Here is a 27,582-nt window from a genome sequence, read left to right on the forward strand (position 1 = left end):
ATTTGAAAGTTCTACAAGGAATAGATTGTTAGGCCTACCCACTAGCATTAATTCCATACATAAACAACCATTACAAATTAGGAAATTTGACTTATTAGAAGTACATTTAATGAAAGTTTTACATTTTTTACACATTTTATTTTAACTCACTAACATCTGATAAGTTAATATATTGTTCTTTCACAGACTCAGCTCTCACAGTAGTAATACAGAATTAAATCCAGTTTGTATAGACCAATCATCTAAAAAATCTCTGACAGAGAATACAATGGCCCTGAAGATAAGCATCTTGGTGGCATGGAAAAAGTACTGGCTTTTTATTACATGTCCGCTGGTATCAGCTACCTAACCTCTGAGCCTATTTCTTCATTTGTAAAAGTGGCATTATACCACCTGCCTCTTAAGGTACTGTATTAAAAGAAGAAGTACATGTACTTTTCAAAGTATCTCGTATTTACTTGTTGTTCAGTAAATGGTAGATATTCTGTCTGGGAGCATTTCAGTGTAAAATCTGTGAAGACTGAAAAAAGGAAGAGCCGCCATATGGGAAATTCTCTATATCCTTCAAACCCTAGAGCAACAATGGTCTGGTTGGTCCCATCCATTCTCCTTCTGAAATGAGACTTATTTCTTTAAAATGTATTTTAAAACATTATCAGATTAACAGATGCTCTGCATAAAACCACAAAACATCACAGAAGGAACAGGATGAGAGAGTCCTGACCAGACCACTGTTACCAATTTCTTACGGTACCCTCACTTCACATACTTTTTATGAGAAGTTTTAAAAGCTTTAAAACCAAACGCATGTCTACAGTAATTCACAACAATTAGCAGAAGGGAAAACAGAAATGGAGGTAAGCACAATAGCAACGGAAAGCAAAAGCAACCATCTAATGCTGTAGTGATGTATTTGGAAAAGGAGATTCAGCTTATCACGACTGCTTTGTCAAACCTTTGGATATCTCCAGAAAATGACAGTAAACAGGGACTATCTTTAGCTCCTTTCATATTTACTGTCTTTCTCTCCCCACTGCAAACTCAGTGTTTATTAGCTGCTGGAAAAATTTACTATGGTGTCTCTCTCATAAAAATATTTTTCCACCTACAACATGATGCTGGCTTGGGAAGACTATAGCATAGACACTTCAATTTAGTTCTCCTTAACTGGACTGTGTGAAAACCAAATATAAATTTTATATGTTATGAAAAAGTACAGAAAGGGTTTAGTCAACTATCCTTTAAATTTCTGGACTATCATTTAAGGACTGGCACAGAGTTGACACTCTGTATGGATGAATTAGGATCACCAGATAAGATACAGAAACCAAGTTAAATTTGTATTTCAGATAAACAACAAATAATCTGTTAGTATTAAGTATGTACCCTACAATATTTGGGACATACTGATATTAAATTTTATCCATTTAACTGGGTGATCTGTATTTTCTTTTTTTTTTTTAAATCTGGAAACCCTTAATAGATGGATGGAAAAAGTCATAATAACTAGGAGATAAAATACATGAACCCAGTGCCCAGGTCCACCACCAGCTGTGTGATGTGAAGCAGGTGACTTAACCCCTTAGCGCTGTCCTGTTATTCACTACGAAACGGAGACCTGCCACAGCTCCCTTGCAGGGTCGATGTGAGACTCAAATAATAGCAGCAGCAAACACACAGCGCTTGCTATGTGCCAAGCAGTACTGCAAGTGCCTTTCATGACTAATTCACTCAATCTTTTGAGGTATTTACTATTATAATTCCCATTTAACATTTTACTATTATATATTCTTATTATTCAAAGAGCTAACAATGTAAATTCAAATGCAGCCAGGCTCTGGAGTCTATGCTCTTAATTTAGTGCTGCAAAAATAAAAATGATAAAATGTATGCAAAAAGATACAAAATAGGAGATGTTCTTAATATTGTTAGATAATTAGAAGGAATTAAACTATGGTAAAAATAAATACGATGATCTCAGCTGGGGAATAGCCTGAGTAAAGAGCCGTGGGAGGAGAGACGCCAGCTCACCCCTCTGCTGTCCAGAGGCTGCCACAGCACAGGGGCAGGGGTGCACCCCCTGTAACATTGTTCAAGAAGGCTAAGAATGAAAAAGACCGGCAGCTCCATGGGCAAGAAGCTGTGAAAGATCATTTATGAGTTAACTAACCACAGATGGACAAAATTAACCTTGGTGTGGACAAGGGATTTGTTGAGATGGAAAGGAAGGACATAGCTCAGAGAAGCCGGGAAGAGCAAATTAGCAGGGGGTTAAGGACTGAATCAAAAATGTGTACAATACGCAGTAAGTAGGTATTTATTACCATCTCAAGATTGTGCATCTGTGCTAAGGCAGCATGTTGGGGCTACTGAAAGTGATGAGAAAATGAGAGAAATGGAAGAAATAAATATTTCAGATTTTGCTTTAAAGAAAATAAAGTGCTTTTAAAATAAATTTAAATCTGTGTTTGTAACCAGGTTGAAACTTTTGTGTGTGCAAATTTGTTTTTAATGAAAAGTATTAAGAAAAATTACTATTGAAGCCACTAAATATTGGAAAATGATTTTTTTCTTCCAATGACCACAGACCTTGGGGTTTTACATTTATTAATCAAAGTATGTAACGCCTGTGTTCTTATAGAAATAGAGTATTCGGTAAATAATTCTTTTCCTCCAGATTCTTACCCAATCTTAAAAGATATACATACATAGGCATACTCTACACTAATATAAAGCAAAAATTGAATATTCTCTGCTTTAACATCACATTTGTTTCTGAATCCAAAGCTGAGATGTACTATACATAATTTACTTTAAGAACTGTTTTCATCAACTGATGGGTTGTCTTTACAGATGTGAACTTATCAGTGTTCTGTTTAGTGTTAGTATCTAGACAAGGAGTTGGCAGCAAAGTTCCTGTTTCACTAATTACATTCTTTTCCAAAAGTTCACCCTGCCTGGGTGTCCAGGTAATTGCAATTAAGTCAGGAATCTGGTAATTAGAAATTCAAGTGCCCTGCCAGGAATAATACACATCCTCTTGACGTGCTGCCCACAAGACCTAATTCACTTGGAAAGGACAGACGCTGATGTGAAGTGGCAGTGTAGATGTTGATTAAGCAACAAGCACTGAAATAAATTTCTCCCCTCACTGTTCTCCCTAAAACCAAATGCATTATATCTCATTTAAACTCCTACAAAGCATTTTGTGAATTTGGAAATATGTAGTCAAATTCAGAATCACTAATACTCGAAAGAGGTTGCTCTCTCTCATAAAATCTTTCCAAGATAGGAAGCAGATTTCAAGGCTACCACTTCCAGCCAGGCAGCAGTTGGGGTGGAAGGAAATCAACGGTCACTTGTATCTTGCTCTTCAGTATACCCCAGGCTTTCCACAGGGCCCGGTCCACTGAAAGCAATTCATAAACGTTGAGTAAGTGAGCCTCAGAGCCTGCCAACACTCTAATCACGTAAAACTTTTTGTAAAATTCAAGAATAAAGATTTCTTTCACTTACCAATTGACTAATTTCCATTACATTAATCAGACTCTATCTTCAACAAATCTCACATTTTATAGTACACGACTGAACATTTGCAAACAAATTCACTATGTAATGAAGGCTTTAGGCAGTAAAGCAAAGAACAAATATGTATCTCAAACTATTTCTTTAAAAAGCAATGACTTAGCTGGGCTGATTATTCTATCCAAACCATTTTCTAGCTAATGGAATAATTTTACCAGTTTCTTTTATTCCTGACACCACGTAAATGTATTATATAACAAGCTGCTATAAATGATAATGTAAAACTTTCATTTATACAGCAATTTACTATTTTCCAAGCACTTTCATATTTTCTTATTTGATTCTAAAAAGCTAAAGATATAAAATTAATCAATACATCTTCTCCAAATCCAGTCTTTCTTATGCCAAGAGATACTGTTGACAAATGAACCTCCCTCTATTTTTTTTTTTTTTTAAAAAAAACAAACCCAAAACCCCATTTCCAAGCTGTAGCACCTTTCGTTATCTCATCATGCTGAAACATGATGAAACATCTAGGCAAGATACTCAATGCCCTCCAACTTCTTTCCTACAAAAGTCATTAGCCCCAGCCAAATCTGTCTATTCATTCCTGCCTGTCTGTGATGCTTCCCCAATGGCACCAAGTCAAATGTCCTTCAAGGCCATAGCATCCTCAGTCGCACTGTACTTTCCCACTTGTGGAGCCCTGTTGTGTCAAAACCAGTTAGCGCTTGTCATATGCTTTACCGCCCCATTTCTCCAACTGCTCGGGAGAGTCAATGAAGGCTGGAACCAACTCTCACATCCTGGATGCCCAACAAAGAAGGAATGAGACAAGAATCCATGTGCCACAGCTTCTCCTCTCTGATCACAAGGCCTGCTCCTCTTAAATATCATGCCATCAAAATGGGTGGCCTTCAGAGTGGTGGGAAATGAACAGCCTAGCACAAGGATCAGCATAAAGTAGTTCAAGGAACAGTTGTTGACAAAACTTTAGAGAAAAGCTTGGTGTCATTCAGGGAGGCATCTGAGTGCATCGTAACTCCCTAACGCTACTGGAGGGGATGTAAAGGGGCTGGTGTACAGGGACAGGGATCCCTGGGAATAGACGGAACAATGGTTTCGCCACTTTAGCTTATCTTTAAGTAGTACCTGTCTTGTCATGCTACGCCATTGCTTTTCTTAAGTGCTGTATAGCTCATCTTATGGCCACGCATATTCCCAAAAAGGTATGAATCCATAAAATACTCCACTAAAACTCAAAAGGTTCTGCAAAAGAAGCAAAATTAGTAATTTTTTACGCCAACATTAGTAATTCCTCTGTAATATTAGAAAATCATCCTATTCTAGGTATGGAGCATGTTGCTGGCATCATCAGTTCCATCTAAAATTAATCCTTCTGAACTTTTATTGGATTCTAGAATTAAGTGCAGTAAATATTTGTTACTTTTTAAAACTAAAGTATTTGTTGCATTTTCAAAGTAACTTTAAAGTAAACTTTTAAACATCATTAGATTTGCTTCACATCTGCCAGTTTAAATTTTTGGCTCAAGGAAATTCCTCTATCAAAAGGACTCTACTCAAATGAAAAGAATTCCTATTTAAAATATACTATTTTTCTCTAAAGTAATTCTGAAAGGAGGAAGGTATGGCCAAAGATAAATCCAAAATATCTTTATGTGGGTATTTAATTTTAAGAGGATAAGTAAGATGGATTTTTTTTAAAAAAGAAAAAAGGTAGTTTGTATTTTTTTATACATTATATCTGGGCCTGATCCACAGAATTTGTAGGAAAAAATACAATAATTCTTTAAAAATTAAAATAAAACTTGATTTTCATAAGCCACGTTTCTCCTTATATACTCCAAAAATGATTAGTCAAATTTGAATGTCAAAATGTTTTTTTTTAATAGTAAGAGAATTTTTTTCTTAGCATTGCAAGTCTATGAAACTAACCAGAATCACCAGATTTGGTTTTCTGTAATTGGCACACCTGTGAAGATCCCGAAGATCATAACCAAACGTATCCACTGGAAGGAGAAATTGAAATAATCAAAACCTGGCAACAGAAGCACTGGAAACAGCAATGCGGAGCATTCTCCACCTGCCCCAGAAGCACATCAGCTGCACAGTAAGAGTCCAGAGTAAGAGACTACTTCTCTGGCTGTAGAGCAAAGCCTCAGGAGCTAACAATACGAGAAACAGAACTGCTGTTATGATGGATCACTCTGTTAAAGGTGCTTATCATTTATTTTCAATGCTGTCAGTCAAATATGTTCTATTATACCCCACTTTCATTTCCTCAGAACTGCATTTTTTGAAATTCAAAATAAGGATACTTTGAGTACATGCAGACAAAATCTTTTCATCCCTAAAATCTGACAGCATATGTGAATCAGTACCTGTGGTAGGCAGAATTCTAGGATGGCCCCCAAGATTCCTAGCTCCTAGTGTACGTACTCTGCATAATTTCTTCCCCTGGAGTGCAAGTGAGACTGTGAATGTGAAAAATAACACTCCAGTGACTATGTTACTTTATAGGGCAGAAGGGATTTTGCAGATGTAACTAAGGTCCCTAAGCAGTTGCCTCTGAATTACTAAAGATTAGCCTCGGTGGGCCGACTTAATCAGGTGACTGCTTAAGAGAGGTGGGAGAGATTTGAAGCAACTCTCCTGCCAGTAAAATGTTGCGGAGAGGGCCACGTGATGGGGAAATGGCTCATGACTGATGTCCAGCAAGAAACCGGGGACCTCAGAACTAGAGCCACAAGGAAGTGAATTCTGTCAACAATCAGTGGGCCTGGAGGAGGACCTGTACCTCAGATGAGACCTCAGCCCCAACAATACCTCAACCTCCACCTTGTGAGACCCCGAGCAGAGGACCCCAGAACTGGACTCCTGACCCATGAAAACTGTGAGATAGTTAATGGGTGTGGTTGTCTTAAGCTGCTAAATCTGTGGTAATTTGTAGAAAACAGCAGTAGAAAAGGAATACGTTAGCAATTTTCCTTTCCTTTCCAATCTAACCAGAGGGCACATGTAAGAATTTTTGAATTTTGCCTTTTTTAAAGGTTAGTTTTCTATCCTCATCAAGAGTAGTATAATAAATCTAAGGAAGACAAAGAATTGCAAGGAGATATTACATTGAGCACTAAAGGCTTGAGACTTAAGGTAATTATTCACTTTTATATTTTCTTTTTAAAGCAAAAATTTTGAACATTTATTCTCAAGGGTACTTTGCGCAAGTTCTGCAGGTGAATTTACACGACAAAGACAGAAACAAAAAAACACTACCTTACTGGCAAGAAAAAAATCAAAACCATAAAATAAGATAGGTAAACTCACGATTATTCTCTAGTAAATTGATTAATGACCTCTATCTTTTCTAGTGGCACATTATCGAGGACCTGGCTGGATGCAGAAGGAAAAGTAATTACTTGTTACTTCTTAAGGAAATGAACTAGGAGTTGTAAAAAAGACAGCAAAGGGGAAGCAGTGTACGGCTTGCAGGTCCACACAGCAGAAACTTGACGTACTCGCTGGGTACACTAACAAAGCCTTCACTGCCTCCTGACGTCTGCTCAAAGTCAGAGAAGAGGACGCTATTCTCTAGAAGGCCCGGATCCTGCTTCCCTACTCATGGCAGCTGAGGGGCCCGCTTCCCAGCAGTTACCTGTGCTCCCTCCTCTAAGCATACTTATGCTACACGCTCCTCTAGTTGTAAAACTTAATGAGAAATGGAACCAAGTAATGGATGAATGTGAAAAGAAGGGAGGTGGAAAAATCCTACTCTACTAAAGCTGAACAAACTGCTAAAAAATCGCTGTAGAATTAGGTATGGCTGAGACAACTGTAAGATGTAAGATGGATGGAGAGGGAGGTACATATAAATACATTTCGTGTTAAAATAAAATGTATAACGTATGTATCATTTTTCAATGATTTGTTTTAACCAACTTGAGCACCCATACCTGTACTGGTAACGTCTAGTAAGTAGGCTTATGTGGTGGTTCTTTTCCCCTGCACAGCTCAGTGTGTACAACTATTTTCCACATACCTTGCTCATTAGGCAGGAACCATCTCCACAGGCATAAAAGAAAAAGCCCCAGATTAGGAGCAAGGAGATACTAGGTCTAGTGGGTCTGTTGTCCTCGCATGAGCTTCACTTGCTAACTTTATAACATGAGAGAAATGAACTATATAATAATGTCCCCTTGGCAATAATTTTATAGTCATATTTTAAATTTTATAAAATAATATAACCACATTACTTAAAAAAAAACATTATAACTCATCACCATTAAAAAAAAAAACCTTCAACTGGGCAGTAAGTGTATTAAAGGATGCTAAGGAAATTTAAGAAAGTTTTATGCTGTCTCATGTTACAATTCTGTTTCAAGATAGAGCATTTCCAAGGGGAAGAACTTAAATCTAAGGTAAAGAATGGTGACATCACAGTTCCCAGACATCCAATTGTGTAAAAAAGAACAATTTCGTGCTATCATCAAATTTACAGTGAGACACTTTACATCAAGTAAACAGCAACAACAAAAGCCACAAACATGATTTTTTTCTGACCACATTAAACAAAGCAAAACCTTTCAAACTGAGGACCTTAAAGAAAGAATCATTTTCACATTCAAGTGATGATAATTATAGCCAAGATTCAGGCACAATGTCTCAGGATTGAATAATTGCCTACCAGGAAGGAAAAATACTAAACTGCTAGTAACTTTTTTTAAAAGAAGTACAAAATTAAATAGGTTTGTATACGACTTTTTATACTATTGACAAGAAAAAAAACCAAGACACCACATCTCCAAAGTGCTGCTGTCATCCTTCATTAAGGAGTCAGCTGAAGGTGATATTAACTAAAACATGAAATTTTAAATTAGTGTAACTAAAGCTTGTAAAAACTGTCCTTCGCTGCTGTTGTTTGTTCATAAGTTGCTGTGTTTGTCCTACCTTTGTCCATTTAATTTTAAGTTCTTTGATGCTAACTGCATCTTTTCCTTTATAACTTCCACTTAGCCTTACAAGATGGTCTATAGAAGCAGCCCTAAATATTATATCCGTCTGAAAGAGTTAGGTAGTTACAAGAGTCTACTTGGGAATTCCAAGAAGGACACTGATTTAAAACATCCATAAGGAAACTTCACTGAGTTTCCGAAGGAATGTGCAAAAGAGGTGTCAATTACACTGGGGGAAAGCCATCAGCTCCAACAAAACTTATTGGAGTAGCAGAGTGTAGCATCTCTCTACAGCTGACATCCATTCCAATAGGCATGCTTTGTTCTAGACAGATCCATTACCATTCAGTAACCTGGTTGAAAGCTATTCCCTGATAAATTCTGCTCTATTAGCCGAGTCACACAGGCTCTGAGAAGCTGGACGGTCTGGAGATAATTCAACAATATATAAGGGTCATTTTCTTCATTTTACAAAAAACACAACTTCTGCTATTCAACCTGTATTCTCATTGCTTCATCTACAAGACAAAATAGGACAGCTGGGGACAAGACTCTCCTACATCGTTATCTGGTGCAGTAGAATGTGCCTGAAAGCCGACAATGTGGGCAAGGCCTCAGCCTTCAGCTTCTAACAGTCTGTTTCCACAAACTGCTAGTCTGACTGCATTCTCAAAATAATTACCTATTTATTAAATGCACAAAAATAAAATAACGCAAAACACTAACATCAAATCATATAAATAACCATGCAGATTACAATGGAGTATTTTAAAATACTTCTGTGAAATACAGATATGAGATTAGACATGGGTGTGACAAAAGGAAACAATACGAAAGGGAAAATACCACACTTTCATGAATTTATTTTCCATAAAAATACCAATACCTAAGTGTGCAGCATGTAAAAACTGTACCACTGGCTGCCTTTAATCCTGTCGCTTAAGAATTAGCTATACACTCTCTCTCACCAATTATATCATTACATTTTCCTGGTATACATATAAACATTCTTTTTTTTTTTTTCTTTCTTGCCTTCCTCTGCCTGCATTTACTGAAAGATACACAGGCACAAGAAATCTAGATACCTCTAAGCTAACATTCAAAAGACACAAAGCATGCAATTCAGAATAGTTGCATATTACGTTTCAGTATAATCTAACATACAGTATGAATTTAAGAGGTTACAAATCACAAATACTGTCATCTCAAATAAAAACAATTCCTTTAACAATTTTTTTTTGCTTAATATGAGAATCTATTGTATATTCTCCTTCCAATTATTATTTACTGAACTCTAAACATTTTTCGTTAATATTTAAATTGATAAAGCAAGCTGCCTGGATCTAGTTTCGTTGTGCTCATTTCTATCTGCTGCTTTAGTTTAAGGCACATTTTCCTTTATTTCACTTTTCCACAAGCCATAAAAAAACTCATTTCTAATTCATCCGTTCGTTCAGCTTAACCTCTCTTCTCAGCAATTAAAGCACTCTGCGCACCCCTCATCTATCACACAGCCAGCTAAATAATGCATTGCGTCCCCCGCTCATCTTTTATCATCCCAAATGACAGGTATTAGCATATCTCCCCAGTCAATTACAGTGCAGCAGAATAATCACAGCATAATTGGGCGAAAGCCACTCTAATCACCAACCCTGCAAACTCGCAGAATAAAAACTGAGTGGCAGTTCAGACAGGCCTTGCTCTTGTCCATGACTCTAGCCAACAAGCCTGGCAGATCTCCATTTCCTTCCTTTTCAAACTTCTCCTTTAGGGAGGTCAACTTCTCCATACATTCTATGTAAAAGAAAAGAATGTACACATACATGTGCACAAGCGGGAACTATTTACAACATGCACCTGCATGTCTTTATAATACTTGTGATTCCAGATGTTTGCACATACAATTAAATAGCGCAAAATGAAAAATTCCACTGTCAATCAAAAAACAAAGTCATTTCATGAATGATGTCATTAGTTCTACTTCATGACTCACATATACAGTAAAACAAAGTATTAAATTTTTAATAAATTTTTTATTTACTATCAAAATTGAAGCCCTTCAAATGTCTACACGGTGAAGATATCTCCTGCATCCTAAAAATCAGGATTTCCCAGCTTCTTTCCAAAATACTCATTTGTCACAGGAAATACTTTTTAATTGAGTATCTGTTGTTCTTATACTGCAATTGTATATAACTTTTTTAAAACTATGACAATATTAAATACAGGTTAACACATTACCACGAATAAAGAAACTATGCTTACATCTTGATAAGGGGATTAAAAATTAAATGAGACAAAAATAGGGATATAATGTGAGAAACTTAGAAGAACATAATTACAAATTTAAGATACAATAAATAAACATACATATTTTAAAATTCTGACAAATGTTCAGGAAATTTGTTTGATTACTTTTATAAGCTTATTGATTTTACCATGATATTTAATGTGTAATATCCAATCTAGGCCTATATCCAATTCTCATTTTATTCTCGTTTTATTTTATTTATTTATTTATTGGCTGTGTTGGGTCTTCGTTGCTGTGCGTGAGCTTTCTCTAGTTGCGGCGAGCGGGGGCTACTCTTCATTGCGGTGCGTGGGCTTCTCATTGTGGTGGCTTCTCTTGTTGTGGAACACAGGCTCTAGGTGCGCGGGCTCAGTAGTTGTGGCTCACAGGCTCTAGGCGCACAGGCTCAGTAGTCGTGGCGCACGGGCTTAGCTGCTGTGCGGCATGTGGGATCTTCCCGGACCAGGGCTCGAACCTGTGTCCCCTGCATTGGCAGGCGGATTCTTAACCACTGTGCCACCAGGGAAGTCCTGAATTCTCATTTTAAATAATATGTATTCATTTGCTACTCCATTCTTCACCTCCTCTCCCCCGCTTCAGTGAGACACAAAAAAGTCATCCTGAAATGAAAATTTAATTTGGGAAGAGTGGAGGGAAGTTAAGAGGAATTTCTTATAAAAATGTATGTAGCTTCTTAGGAAGCAGCCAATTGAGCGCCTTAAATTGCAATGTGTAGCTAGAAGTAAATGAAATTTCCTGTAGGATTTAATTTCTCTATCTTGATCACATAGAGCATGAGACCTACTATTCCTTGTACTTTTCCCTTCCTCACCTTCATCACTCCTTTTCACATTTCCATCTAAGACCAAAGGAAATCCACACCTGAGGTATGCTCTGGCCTGGAGAGAAGGCTTTCCCGCTCAGCTGGAGGCCAGTGCCCACTTGCTGGGCAAAGTGGGCAGCGAATCACAGCAGCAAGTCTCAGTGACCTGGCACACAGGGCCACACAATCACTGCACACTGCACGGATGCTTTGGCTGTGCACAAATGAATAAATTATACATGGCAAAACCCTCTACTTTGTGATTCAATGGTAGCCACGACACCAGCAGAATTCAGGAAAGTATGAAAATAGGCAATTATTGCAATGAAGCAAACAAGATATACTTATTACTTTTATTATTTAGAATTTGTACGATTTTCAACCACAACTCCGTCAGACAATTCAGTCCTTCAGTACACACAAAGACACTAAGGCAATTATACAATATCAAAAAGCCAACTGTCAAAAGACCAGAGTAAAAGCAGAATTTAGACACAACAAATAGTCTCCCAGACTTTTTGTTTCCTAATCCTGTTGTTTTAAAATTATAATACGAAATGTTTTATTTGCATTATTACTTCAAGAACTCTGCATGTATTTTCGTTGGCATATCTTTGCAAATGTACCCACAGGATAGATTACTTCAGTTGTAAAATGGTAATTTTATTGCTTATTGGGGAGTATCTGTTACAAGTATTTATCAGTGATACATCTGGTATGCAAGTATTAATTCAACAGGTTTTTTTTTTTCAAATATGATTTTTAAAAATCATATCCTAATATATTCTTTAATTCATATAAATGTTCTACTTGGCTTTAAACATCTTCCAACATATTGGCTCTTTCAACACCAGTCACTTTGACATTCTCAACTGACTTGCAAAAACTGACATGACTTGGGTAAAAGCCAGATTTAAGGGAGGAGGAGGGTTTTCACCATCTGAAGAAACAAAACTGGCTTTAAAATTTGGCATAGGAGAGAACTTAAAACACATGCAATCAAAATCATCCCCCATCTCCCCTAGAATAATTTCTTTGCTTCTTCCCAACAAAATCTTAAGCAGCCTGATGATTATTAATATGGTCACAGTAACTCTATGCTAAGGAATTTTCTAGGCAAGCCCAGAGACATGTCTCTAATTATTTGTACACATCCCAATGAACAGGTGTTTCAGGGTGGGGATAAGGAGAATATATGCACATTTTTATTATTACTAGAAATTAAGTCCTCAAAAAAAGAGTGCCAAAATAATGTCCCAGCAGAAAAACAGTCAATCAAATGCCAGAATATGCAAGTAAATAAGCTTTCATTCAAGCATAACTCCTCCCTCCCTTAAAAAGATCACTTTTGAGATCCACAGCACCTGAGGCCGTGCTTAATTCCTAACATCTTTTCTTAAAAGCCAATGTAAGTCTGACAAAAGCAGGTATGAATTCTGCTAGCCTCCACTCACATTCCTATATTCACCACCATCAGGGCAAACATTTTTGTACAAATATACTTAGTAGATCTAGCAACCCACGCCATACAGTCAGTAAGTCCATCCAAAGAGTCTGCCCTCTACCATCACCTGACAGAGCATTTGGTCTAGAAGAAATGGAGCTCCTACCACACCAAGAACCCACGTGGTCATGATGAATATTTCTGATTTTTTATATACTGTCAGAGCCTATTCTGGAAACATCACACATTCTTCATTGGGCTATGTGGCTTAGAGTCCTTTCATGCCAATTAAATTCCACAAACATCTTGTGATCACCTGATATTTCAACTAGTATGCACATACACACTGCAATTGGGATAAACAGCTTTTAAAGAAAAACAGTGTTTTCACTACTGAATGCAGATCTAAAATGATATAGGAGAGCCTTAATACATTGGATTGAGTCATATGAAATTGCCAACACTGTTGGCAATTTAAGCTGTAAAAATGTCAATACTGTAAGACTCAATCTAATCTACAGTTCCAGTACTGGGAAGACTAAAAATAAGCATTGCTGTAATTCTGTATAAAGGGCACTGGCCTGGGAGGCAGAAACTTGAATTTTTTCCCTACTTTGCCACTAAATAGGGCTTAAAATCAGTCATGTTACCTCCCTCAGCCTTAGTCATTGTGAAAATAAATTAATATTTTGGAGTACTTTTCCTCTTTGAGAAAATGATGAACAAATAACTGACCCATGAATCTAAGGCTCTAGAATTAGTCAAGGAGGCTCCAAAGGAAGTTAGGACAGGATATTAAAGATGGCAGAAAATAAAATTCCTATACTTTCTCTTTTTTAAATCTTTGCCTGGCTTTATTTCATTGGGAATGTTTGTTTATGGACAAAAATATTTATATTTCCCCCAACACAATGAAAATAGCTTAAACTAGTAAGCACTCGCAGGGAGAAATCAGAAGAAGAGTAAATGAGCACAGAATTGAAGGTCTGACCTAATGAATACAGAAGACCTGTGGCATTTTAGGGCTGAAAAGAACCTTAGTGAGAGCAAGGAATCAATTTTCCAATCTTATACTATGATTTAAAGTAAACTCTAGGTCTGCTCACTTCCACTTAAGTAGTCTTAACTACAAAAGAGCAGGGCAGGCCTGCTGTTCCATGTTTCATCCAAATTCAGAAATTAGGGAAGACCCTCCTGCCCCCCCACAACAACTGCCAAGTAACCCCCTTCATGGCACTCAAGACCTCAAGACCTTCATAAGTCTGTCTTTATCTCTTAGTGGCATATGCTTTGGCCTTCATAATGTTCTGTCTTTTCTAAATTTTATATTCACATAATCCTCTAAAGACAGAGTTGAAAAAGAAGCTAAAATAGCTTTTAAAAATAAAATTAAACATGACAAGTAAAACTGCACCAAAATATTTCAGGTGAGTGTAAATAGAACATTTCCCCCAAATCTTTCCTAAATAAGAAAAAAGCAGATTTATTTAAAAATCAAACATGTAAGTGTTTGAACCACCAGCAGGTGGCAGACTGAGAGGCTGGGAAATTCTCTAACAAAAGAAGGGAAGGACTCAACATGGGTTCCCAAATCCAGACTTGAGAACTGCTATGGATTTTGTTTTTCCTCCTCCAGTCTTTCTTCTACGGAGAAACAGAAAATTCTTTTGCTTTACCAATATATATATTCTCATTTTAACTTAGATTCAATGGCTGAAACAGTAAAGAATAAGCTTGGTCCTTTATTCCTCTAAGGATTTCTAGTAGATTTTGATTAAATAAAAAATTGTAAATGCAAAAATAAATCCTTTATATTATGAAAAGTAATATGAGTTGATATGATCATGAACTTCAAAAAGAAAATGTTTGCTGGTTTCATTTCAACGACATTGTTACCCTAAATATACTTTTATACCTAACTTATATTCACACCCTTCTTAGAGAGTTAGCCAAGTAAATTCACTAGAAAACACACCCTGGTAAGAAGATGGAAAGAGTTTAGAAGAACCGAAGTTAACATGGCTTCACAAGAAGAAAAACAACCCACAAACATATTAATGTATGCTTTCATGTGGTTACATTAATAAAGAAAGGATATTTGAACAGGTAGAATCTCTTATTACGTGAAGCTAAACATTCTAAATCTGAAATACTATACTCCTAGCCCCCAGGCATAACCCCAGGTAAATCAATGAATTAATGACACATTACAACAGTCAGAACCAGAAGGATGCCTAATTTCATGACCCAGTTTAAAACCTTTCTACTCTCAAAATCCAATGGGAAATGCCAACTTTATTATATTTTTTATATATATTTTTTACTGAACAGAACATCCCCTCTGCTTTATGCTACTTTACCAAAAGAGCAAATTCCTTCTGTTCTCTACTAATCTGCTCTAATCCTCAGGATTTTCTATCAATTAAAAAAATTTCTATTCTAATTGTGAAATGTATTATGTTACAATGTCTGTGTCTTATGAATACTTGGAACTTTTATTTTCTAGACCAGCTCTGGCCAACAGAACTTTCTTTCAAGTTGGAAATGCACTTCAAGTACATGCACTATGCCAATATGGTAGCTGCTAACAGCATGTAGCTATTGAAATGTAGCTAGCTAGTGCAATTGAAGAAATAAATTTTAAATTTAATTTGAATTAATTTAAATTTAAATAGCCACACATGGTAGTAACTACCATTATTAGACAGCACAGTTCTAGATGACCAGAATATGCAGTGAGAACTGATTAGGCCTGACTCCTGTAAGTTGAAGTGATCAGAAAAGAAAAACAGCAAGTGAACCTCCTCCCACTTTTCCCCAAGGTCACTTTTTTGGTTACTTAGTAAAGGGAGTCCATTCAGAGATGCGCTACCAATGCTGTGTTCTATTTCCCTCTTAGACTTTATGACAAGCAGTTAGATAGATACAGACTGCAACATAACTTTTACTTGTGTATGGAGGAGGAAAATACAGATGATTTTCATTAATGGTCAGATGTCAAAATAAAGGAATAAGTCCAAAGGTAACTGAAGTCACTGCCAAATATGATCCTCCACCTAGACAATTTCCACAATTAAAAGTACCTTATTTTTAAAAAGACAAAATAAATTTCACTTTTATTTTCAAATTTTGTTTACAGATGACTAATCCCTTTGTCATTTATAAGTTTTATAAGTCAAACTGGAATTCTATTCCATTTTGTAGAATACAGCAAATAGATTCAATTAAAGCAATTATACCATAGAGTAGCAAAAAATTATATACAAAAGGTGAATATAAATTTGCATCTCTTCTAGAATTTCTGCCTGGAATAAGATCATTCCAAAAGTTGTGTCAAGAATATAAGGTCTGGGACTTCCCTGGTGGCGCAGTGGTTAAGAATCCACCTGCTGCCAATGCAGGGGACACGGGTTCGAGCCCTGGTCCGGGAAGATCCCACATGCCGTGGAGCAATTAAGCCCGTGCGCCACAACTACTGAGCCTGTGCTCTAGAGCCCGCAAGCCACAACTACTGAGCCCACGTGCTACAACTACTGAACTTGTGCTCTAGAGCCCACGAGCCACAACTACTGAAGCCTGACCTCGAGCTAAGAGCCTGTGCTCGGCAACAAGAGAAAACACCACAATGAGAAGCCCACACAACTCAACGAAGAGTAGTCCCCACTCGCCGCAACTAGAGAAAGCCTGTGCGCAGCAATGAAGACCCAACGCTGCCAAAAAAAAAAATAATAAATATTATTATAATTTTAAAAAAAAAGGATGTAAGGTCCACAGAAGCAACGGTTTATTATTCTTACCACTGCATTCCCAACACATAAATAAACATGTATGTTTATTCCACAGGTATTTGTTTAAATGAAATGCATTAGAATGACAATGAATTCAATGAGTGTAACTGTAGAACTTAGATTAGCAAAGATATTTAAGTTAATAGTGAAATAAATCTTGCTTCTTTGTAATTGTTGACTTAGCTATATACAACAAATGAGAGGGCAAAAGATTTGTGGTCATGAAATTTTTAAGTGATTTATTTAGATTTTGATAAGATCTCTTAAGAAATGTATGGAAAAGTTATGTTTACATAGTTTTTCTTTTTTAACAACCCAGAGATATTTCACTCATTTCTCTTTTACTTCCCTACTATAAATTTCTTTGTAGAACTCATAAGCAACGAAGTCAAATTTTTAGCCTTTTTCTATGTTTAACAATATAATTATATATATATCTGCTTAGCTGATTTATCGTCTCATTATCACTACCAGCTTTACCTAGTATATTAATGACATAGAAGGTGTACTTATCTTGTAAAAAGAACCAACCCATGTTGGCTGCCCCAGAGATTCCTGATTTATTATTCTATAGAATTATAAACTTTTTAATACATTCAAGTCCTGATCACAGCTGAAGTCAAGATCCGCAGTCTATAGTTTGCAGAACTTTCCTTTCCAAATATCTTTGCTCATTTTTTTATTTTGAAACACCTCTTCTATTCATTGAAATTCTTGTTTGTGAGAAGTATACATAATTTTAAATTAATTAAGCATCTTACTAGACCTGTATAGAAACAACCGCCGAAGTTACAAAACTCAGAACCACTAGAAATCAGTTGAAATGTTCAAATTCTTCAAATTCTAAGTTACCTTTGACTGAGATAAGCCTAATAAAACAATGAATCAGGATTTGTGCAAAATTAAGATTTGTGGAGAAGAAGAAAGAGCGTAGATACTTCCTTCCTATTAGATTAGCTTTAAAAAATTAATGTTAAAACAGCCACAATAGGCATGACAGTTCTGAATGACTGCAAAATTGTTTTCCTGGGTTATAGTTTCACCACACTCATCAACAGAAATAGGTTGTTTGCACCTCTGGGTCCCAACACAGTTAAGTCATTTTCCACTGAGACTGACAAATTCATGCTTGTAGATATTAAGTAAATATTAAGTTTGTAGATTTTAGTTCGACTTGGGAGAAAACGAAGCATACAAGAAACGAGTAATTAGATAGTGTCCAAAAAAGAAAGTAAAGAAAGATCAAAGGCACATTAAAGATCACTAAAAGGATCAGAGACGTATATGGGATAGACACATACTCCACATCCAGCAAGAGGATGCCACTGAGGTGTTACCAGTGAGTCAGATTTGAGTTATTTTTCCCAGTGTACACAAAACAGGAACAAAGATCAATTGCGAATAAGTGTTCAAAAACCTGACCAATACTGAACACCTAGACCTTTTAAGAAACAAGATAAAAACATATTTGCTGACTTTCAGATAATAGTTACATGTATAAACACTTTTGAGTAGATATGCAAAAGTGAAAAGCATCTAATTCTTTAAAAATCATTCAATCATGGGAAAAAAATTTCAAATTGTGTTCCTACAAATTGAATTTAAGGCTACAAAAGCAATCTGCTAGTTTAGCCATAAAACAAATGCAAAGCCTTTACAGAGTGGGGCAAGCCATGAGAGCTGCTGGTACAATAATCTTCCACAATCCTGCTGCATACTCAGTATAAGTATGAAGGCTTGTGGAGATGAGTTCATAAGAACTGACCCTACAGGTTTATTAAATATGCAGTGAATATTCTGCATGCATGCTGGGTATTTAATAAACAATGAAAAATTCAGAAGATGACCGTATGTTAAATACTGCAAATACCAAATTAGCTCTATTTATAATTAGCTTTCTTTTAGTAATTTTTGGTAGATATAGAGGCAAAAAAAACAAATTAAGGATATAAAACTTGAGTTAGTTTACCAAATATTTAAAAAGTGTTAATGTCTTTTTACTTTTAATTTATATTTATTTATAATGTAATACCTTGCTAAGCTTATAACCTCTAAACAGTTTTGATTTTGGTAGTATTACAATGTCATCCACCTGTACTTGCAGCACAACTAATTTGATTGTACTAACAAAATGCCAAGCATCTAGAAGGGAAAGTAGGAGTCAGGTAAGAGTACCCGTACCTTACGCTCTCAAGTTTTCACCAACTACCCTCCGAAACTTGTGATTTTCAAAGTAATTGATGGCACCTAGGCTGTCCTTCTATACAACTATATGAGAGTAAAGTCAGGCTCCCCTAGTAAGTACTTCTCACCAGTTTAGTTACATGGTTTAAGAATTACTAGCAAATGGGCTTCCCTGGTGGCGCAGTGGTTGAGAATCTGCCTGCCAATGCAGGGGACACGGGTTCGAGCCCTGGTCTGGGAAGACCCCACATGCCGCAGAGCGGCTGGGCCCGTGAGCCACAACTACTGAGCCTGCGTGTCTGGAGTCTGTGCTCCGCAACAAGAGAGGCCGTGATAGTGAGAGGCCCGCGCACCGCGATGAAGAGTGGCCCCCACTTGCCACAACTAGAGAAAGCCCTTGCACAGAAACGAAGACCCAACACAGCCATAAATAAATAAATAAAAACAAATACTTTAAAATACATGTTATTTAAAAAAAAAAAAAAAGAATTACTAGCAAATATGTACAAAAGGCAAGTAAATCTAATAAAAAGAACTACAGGTCCGGAAGACTATGATTCTAAAAATCTGTGACTCCTCTGTCTGTGCTCTGTATTTCAGTATAGCCAATCTATTCCTTGATCTCACCCTCAGCTCCTCTGCCTTCCTTACCCTGCATATCTGTGATCATCAGGTCCTGCAGACTTACTTCTTAAGGATCTCTTTCCTCTTCCACTATGCCAGCTCTGGCCCACATCATCTTTCACCTGACCTAGTCAACCCCTTCACTGGTCTCTGGCAAATCCATCCTCCACAAAGTGGCCAAAATCATCTATCTAGGTTGCAAATCTAACCACTACTTGACTTTAAATCTTTTAATAGCTACGCATTTTCTGTAGGATAAAATTCAAATCTTTAACCTTTTCAACCCTAGAGCTTGCCACAGAGGCAGAATTTAATTACTTTTAGTTCCCTCTGAGTTTTTTCATGGTTCTCCTCTGACCTGAAAACAGCTCTCATTTCTCCTGTCCTCTCTTGCCTAAATACAAGCCAAGCCCTCAAGCTCTGCCCAGGGATCAACCTCCGAGAACGCCTTCCCACTCAACTCCACCACACTCCACATCCTTGGCGTAACTCAGCACGGGGACAACCACACCACAGGCTAATTTATCTGTTTATAGGCCGATACCTACAAACTGACTGTGAGCAGCCCAAGGGCAGGAGCTGAGATTTAATCTAGTCGTGACTGGAACACAAGGGTCCAATACATATCTGAAGCAGGGATAACAAATAAATGAATGAATGAAGTTAGAATTATGAACTAAACAAAGCACTCTGATACCACTCAGTGGTTGAATTTACAGCCCCCAACCTGGGGGTGTGGGAATTTCAGTAAATTCTATTCCATGGCTCATTCAAATTTGAAAGTCATTTACTACTAAATGAAACTCTTGGTCTCCTATACTATGTCTCATATTCTCCACAACAAAGAAAGAAGGAAAAGAAAATACTACCATAATCTAATCCTAATCCCAATAACAGGGAAATCTGAAACTCTGGAAGACTTTAGGGCCTCTCCATCTGATTAGAAAAACACAAGCCCTCTCTGTTGAGTCTTCCAATCCACTTAGGGGAGCTGATGAAACCTATACAACAAGCTGCATCAGACTACACACCTTGAGTCCAAAGGCAGTATCCTCCGAGGTCAAGACTTCAACCTGAAATCATAAGGAAAAAAATAATTTAGGCACTATCAAAAACCTCCTTTGAGTCTAACCGTAGACACCAGAGCACAGGCGTGGCCCAGAACTAAGAATTTTGAGAAAGCTGGCATTCAATTTATGTCAGGTGTCAAGAAAGAGAGATCTGTGAGTCTCTTCATGAGTGGGTATAAATCCAGGTCACTGCCCTGGCTTCCAGTTTTATAACAGGGTGAGCACCTATCAAATTAATATATTTGCTATCATGTTGAAGTGGTGGTATAAGTTCCTCAAAATGATCTGGGAAGTTAGGAGAATCATGCTTCTCACTTAAATCACAAGATGCTGCGTATACTTTTTGAACTTTTACTGTCAGTGAGGGGAAAGCTATGCTCCATAAAGCAATTTCATCATGCTCGTGAAGCTGCTAGTAATTTCTTGTCTCATTCACATCAGAGTGGGTAGTCCTGAATCTCGGGAATGCTGCAGAGCAAGACTTCCTGAAAGCAATACTCAGGAAAAGGCAGACAGAGTCTAAGCAACAAGTTGAGAAATGATGGCAAAACTTCAAAATTGCCTGTCAGTCTTATGCATTAGAAGACAGAGCTCATTAACATGAATTTTAAAAGCTGTGTGGAACAAGACGTGTATTGATAATTACTGTTTTTTAAACCTAATTATTCAGTCTGGTGTATAAAGCATTTAAGTTTGACTACTACAAAGTACCAGTATATGATGGAAAAGAGCAAGGAAAGAAAGCAACAGAACAAATAAGAATTATTTTTTAAGTGTCTGGGGAAGACAGTGGAGGTGGGGCAGTAATGTCAGACTACCTGGCTTCACTGTTAGTGTTTCTTTTTTTTTTTATGTGGACCATTTTCTAAGTCTCTATTGAATTTGTTACAATATTGCCTCTGCTCCACATCTTGGCTTCCTGGCTTCTTGGCTTCTAGGCATGTGGGAACCCAGCTCCCTGACCAGGGATCGAACCTGCACCCCCTGCATTGGAAGGCGAAGTCCCAATCGCTGGACCACCAGGGAAGTCCCTCACTGTTAGTTTTAAACACCTTAAAATCAGGCATTTGTGGTAGACACTTAAGTAGAAAACATACAGGCTATCCAATGTATCTTGCTATAAAAAAAACATTGGATTTTTCCCTTGGGGGGGGGGGGAGAAAATACAGAAAGGAAGATCACTGCAATAAGACTGTCATCCAGTATGAAAGTAAAGGGGTCACAGAAGAAATGAGGAAACAAACTGTACTCTCCAACTGCTCTACTGAAAGTGACGCTCACCCACCACCTGGTACCTGACAGAGATTGGTGCACAAAGCAAGAGAAACGCATGATTGGTATTGAGAAGACGAGCAGCCCAGTTTTGATGAAAACCATGTGTTGCTGACACCAAATGTGATTTTAGGCTAAAGACTGAAATGTTGGCTAACTACAGCACAAGATCATTATAAGATTCACTGACAGCATTTCTGTTTACACTTAGATTTCCAAAGCTAATTGTTAGATTTAGAAACAAGATCTTCTTATAGTCTTTAAGGAAAAAATAAAATAAAATAAAGAACCCAGTTATTTGCAATTTACATATGTTTGAATTTCCTAAGTCCTGCCTTTCACAACACTAGGTTACTAACCTCAAATATTTTTACATTAAAACTTCTAATCAACATCGGAAACTTTAGTTAAGGAAAAGCACAAGGAACAAATTCACCAAATCTTAGCTACTATAAACACAATATGACATTTACTCTTGAATTATACACATACTTCATACCTGCATACCTCAGTGTTAGGTACATTCACCCTTGATATGATATTTTAATATGTATAGAATTGTTTTTAAAACATATTATATGTTTAAATCTGCAAAGATCATCTCCAGAGTGAGTTCTGCATTTGCTTAACACAGTACGAAAAGTCAAAGTAGTAAGAAAATTCAATGGCAAATAGAAATCTATTTAAAGATATGGCTTTAATATATTGGACAACTTGAGATGATAGCAAACCAAAACTTTCAAGTGGAATTTAGGAACTCTCCATGTGGTATGTCAGCAGACAGAGACGAAGACAGACCTTGGGGATTGGAGTAAGGAGGTGGATCTCAAAAGGTCAGCCTCATCTTCTACCCTAGATTTTACCTCCAGGAAGGCTCAAAGTGATGTTTTGAAATTCCCAAGTATTAACCAGTTTAATTAAAGCAACTTTTAAAACTTTACGGTTTGTTCAAAAGCACTATGGTTTAAATACATGTGCACTCTAGTTCAGTATCCTTTATAATTTCTATTTCCGTAAGATTTTAATTGCAATACCTACAGAAGGACAGCTGATTTTTAAAACATGAGATTAACTTCAATTTAATAAAAAAGAAAGATCAATGTCACACAGAGGTTTTCATGTTGTATCTAATAGCATTTTTTACCTAAGTTGGAAGGAATCCCCCTCTAGTGGGAGTAAGGGAGTATTTCAACTGTCACGCATGATTTTCAGGTGGTAGTCATTAAACTTAACTAGCAACAGAAATCAGCTAAGCTTTTTTGTTCTTTTATCATAAATTTGAATCTTCTGAAAACAGGAGGAGGATAAGTATTTTCTATTTCATAAGCCCAACATCTATAATTCCTATAAATAAGCTAGAAGTAGATTTGTGCTTATCTGATGGGATTTTAGTTATTAGACAACCATCATCAGCAAATTGAGACTACTATGATGTAGTCTCAATTTTAAGTCAAAACAAGAATTTACAACTGGAAAAAATTAGTACATTCTCAGTGTAAAGATTTAATAATGTAGTGGGAGGATAAAGTGCTGATAGTCTGCATTTACCTGACTCATTAACAAAGACTTTCTGGATATTTACTACATGTAAGACATGTGCTCAGTACTGTATGAGATAAAAAGTGGTGAGTTTCACTAAGTTATTATTAATTGGGTAAAATGTATTTAAACATTCATTTAAAAAATAAATTCAATCCAGAAATGAATAGACAAGATGACTCATGGTGTCATTTTTCTTTTTAATCTTCAGTTTAGGGAGATTTAAAACTGGCAATATTGTAAAATCATCAAGAAAAAAGGTCACAGGTTTATCTAAATTAAAATTAGGACATGATACCCAATGTTCTCCTTCTCCACACAGATGCTGTAACAAATGTAAAGATGACTGAATATACTGATGAGAAGGATACCTGCCATCACTGGGAGAGAGAACCTGTCAAGGGGTCCTGAGGTATAAGGTGTAAAGGGATTTGTGTGGGCTAACAAAGCAGAGACTTCCTAAGCAGAGACTTCCCAAGTCCAGGATAAGTCCAGCCCTTACCATTAAACCATGCTTCTTTCAAATGATGCTACAATCAACACTTTACATGCCTAAAAGGATTCCATTTGTAGAGAATTTCTAAAACCACTGTGGAAATTCAATCCGCCAAGTTCAGAAGCAGCTACACCATTCACAGTTCTTTCATTCTAATCAAGCAAAAAACCTTCAATTGGCTTCTCTCTCTCCCAATTACCCTAACAAGCCCTCCCTCTGCCAAAATTAAAATAAAACACTTCAATTTCCAATCATTCTATTAAGAAAATTGGGAAAATGTGAATTCATGAATTTGGAAGTAACAGTGGTTGTACCTTCCCCTTTCTTGAATCACTTTCAAAGACCTTTTTACTTTCATCTCTAAAGCAGAAAACACAAATATTCAGCAGCATTTTCATGTACACACTGCTATATTTAAAACAGATAACCAACAAGGACCTACTATATAGCACAGGGAACTCTGCTCAGTATTCTGTAATAACCTAAATGGGAAAAGAATTTGAAAAAGAATAAAAACATATATGTAAAAAAAAAAATTGACAAAACTATGTCCCATTTTAATAAAGATTCTAAAATCGGGATCACACTGTCACAAAAAGAAATAAAGTAACAAATAATGATGGTTTATAATTACATGCAAAGATTCTTACTCATAATTAAAGGAATGCAAGTCAAAACTTCCAACATTATTCTATTTTTCTCACCATGGATTACCAAAGATTAAAAACTTAGATAATTATAATATTGACAAAGATGTGGGAAATCACTCAAATCATGGCCTTGCACTGATAAGAACATATATTGGAATAAAATGCAATTTGGCAGTATCCACCAAAATGTATACGCATGTGATTAGGTATTAACCCAACAATTCCACTGATATTCAAGTGCAAAAATAAAGATTTACGAAGTTGTTTACCAGAGTTGCTTGCAACACTAAAAAGCTGAAAACAACCACCAACCAAATGTCCATCAACAAGGGGGTGTTTAATAAGTCCTCATACAGCTAAGCAGTAGAATATTATAATACTGTTAAAAAGGAGGTGTGTCTATCTGTGTAGATAATGAAAAATTTCTATGATATCACATGAAGTGAAAAGAATCAGAATAGTGTACATAGTAAGCTAACATCTGTGTTAAAAATAAAAGTGGGAGTCGGTTAATATGATTGATACACTTAGACTATTCTGTAAAGATATGCAAGAAATACATCAGTGATTGCCTCAAGGGAGAGACTTATTTTTCATTGTATTCTGTCTCACAATGTAAGAATTTTTTCACCAATGCATGTGTTTTTCTTGTTCAATTAAAAGTAATTAGTTAATAAAATAAGCCAATGATAACATTATAAATTGTTCAATGTCAATAATAATCATAGAAATGTAAGTAAAAGTCTTATCTTTCAAGTTGGCAAAGCTTAAAAGTACAGTAGTCAGCGCTTGTCTGTACAACCAGACCCCTCAACACTTGTGATGGGTATGTAAATAAGAACAGCCCTCCCAGAAAACAGTTTTCCATTATACATCAATAGCCTCAAACATATTCGTACCCATTTACCCAGCAATCTATTTGCTAGAGAAATCTTTGTGATCTGATTTGTGATCAAGTGTTTATATATTAAGTATGAATACTACATCATTATTTGAAATGATGACAAATTAGAAAAAAGTATAAAAATAGGGAATGGTTAAACAAAGTATGATATATGATTGACCATTGCATAATCATGAAAAACTCAGTTTTCAAGAAATATTTTATAAATTAGGGAAAGGCTTTTAACATGTTAAAATTTTAAAGTAGGATTAAAAACAGAAAGTTGACATTATAAATAATCAAATCTATCCATTTGTTCCCTCCATGCCTTCTAGAATATGGGCCACGCTGGAAATTGTCTTGTCCAGTCCTGGATTTTATAATATTCATTCATGTTTTCTTTTAATACGTTTCACTTTTTATTTTTTACATTTAAATATTTGATCCATCTATAATTTATTTTGAAATAACAAGGGCAGGAGGACACGCAGTTTTAATTTTCCATTTGAATAACTGTGATGCAAAATGACCCATTATTTTCTCCAGTGATCATACATACCATATCTTCACCATAATAAAACATTAAAATGATATCAAGTTTGCCTCCAATTCCAGGTAGGGATGGGAAAAGCAAAATTATCTGTGAGGTATTCAACCCAAAGGCAGATGGGAGTGAGAGGAGGAGAAGAATCTGATGGAATCTGCAATCACAATATTTGTCCACAAGTAAATTACTAAGAATTCAGATGCTTTTAGAAAAACTAATTTTTGCCTAGATTGACGTTCAAGGGATAAAGATACTATTCTACTTACAAAGATTGCTGTGTCTCTTTTTTGGTTGGTCCGAAAAGACCAATACACCAACTAGAACGATTATGCATACTTTTACCTATTATACATTAAGGAGAAGCAGACATTAATAAACACATTGTTCTCCAAAACCACGTCACAGGATTTATGAAATGTAGACTGTAGGAAGAAAAGCTCTCCATCCCCCACCTCTCTCCCTCTCCCTCTCACATAAGCACACAAGACAGCTCACCCTGGGTTGCAAAGTTTTAATTTTAGCAAGCAAGGAAGTTGTTTTGTCTTTTTAATATTACTATTGTTTATTATTACCACTACTATCATTATTGTTTACTTTTTTGTAATCCATTTAAATAACGAACACTTAAAAAAACCATGTAAAACCCTGGCAGCATTCTTCTCTTACTTATTATTCTCCTCATTCTTCTTTTTAGCATGTACGGGCCACATGACAGCTCAAGGACACAGCTTGCAGAAACTGCTAGATGTTTGGTTAGCTGGTAACAGAACACACAATGATGCCTTCTACTGTTAAGTTCTCTGAGTAGAACATCCATTCTCTGAATGTATTTAAAATTAACTAAAAACCTGTACCTATATAGGGAACGGATGAATATTAATAAGTATTAATTATTATCTACACACCAAAAACCATTTCTGTTGTACTTAATATAGTGTAATACAATTTCAAGACAAACAATGGATATGTTACAATTACACTTTTCACTGCAAGTGTTATGCTCACATTATCTTCTGTACTAGAATGTGAGCTGTATCTTCATATCCTAGGCTGTTAAATGTAAAACAAAGGTTGTGAGCACTGTGCTAACACTCCTGTTTCTAATTATGTTCTCTAACTGGCTGAGGATACCTTCACTTAAGATTCACAAAGCAATCACAAACTCATGATATGGCTCAGAGAAAACAGACCATGAGTATAGAACAGTGTGCAAAAATAGCCACCACTATGCAGGTGGGGCCTGTTTCTCTAATCCTTTAATCTGGGCTGGACATGTGATTTGCTTGGATCAACAGAATGCAGCAAGAGAAAGCATAGTGCACCACTTTCAAGTCTAAGACTCGAGAGGCAATGCACCCTTTTAACCAGCCTCTTGAAAGTCAACCAGCCACCATGTGAACAAGCCCATACTAGTTTGTTGGAGGATAAGAGACGTATGGTTCTGTTACCACATCATCCTAGCCAAGAGCCAGTCAAC

General features: G+C 36.4%; 1 protein-coding gene across 8 annotated transcripts in view; it reads right to left on the reverse strand.

The window, feature by feature from the left end:
- The window catches only part of ARID1B (AT-rich interaction domain 1B), a 404,478-nt gene that overhangs the window by 144,378 nt on the left and 232,518 nt on the right, over nt 1-27,582 (reverse strand). For 5 of the 8 annotated variants that reach the window (XM_059940938.1, XM_059940935.1, XM_059940933.1 and 2 more), the window contains exon 5: nt 20,680-20,721. The exons of the other annotated variants lie outside the window; for them this stretch is intronic. In XM_059940938.1, the coding sequence (XP_059796921.1) occupies nt 20,680-20,721 (42 nt within the window). The remainder of the gene's footprint in view (nt 1-20,679; nt 20,722-27,582) is intronic. 8 annotated transcript variants of the gene reach the window in all.

Source organism: Balaenoptera ricei, chromosome 12, assembly GCF_028023285.1.
Source record: "Balaenoptera ricei isolate mBalRic1 chromosome 12, mBalRic1.hap2, whole genome shotgun sequence".
Taxonomy (NCBI): domain Eukaryota; kingdom Metazoa; phylum Chordata; class Mammalia; order Artiodactyla; family Balaenopteridae; genus Balaenoptera; species Balaenoptera ricei.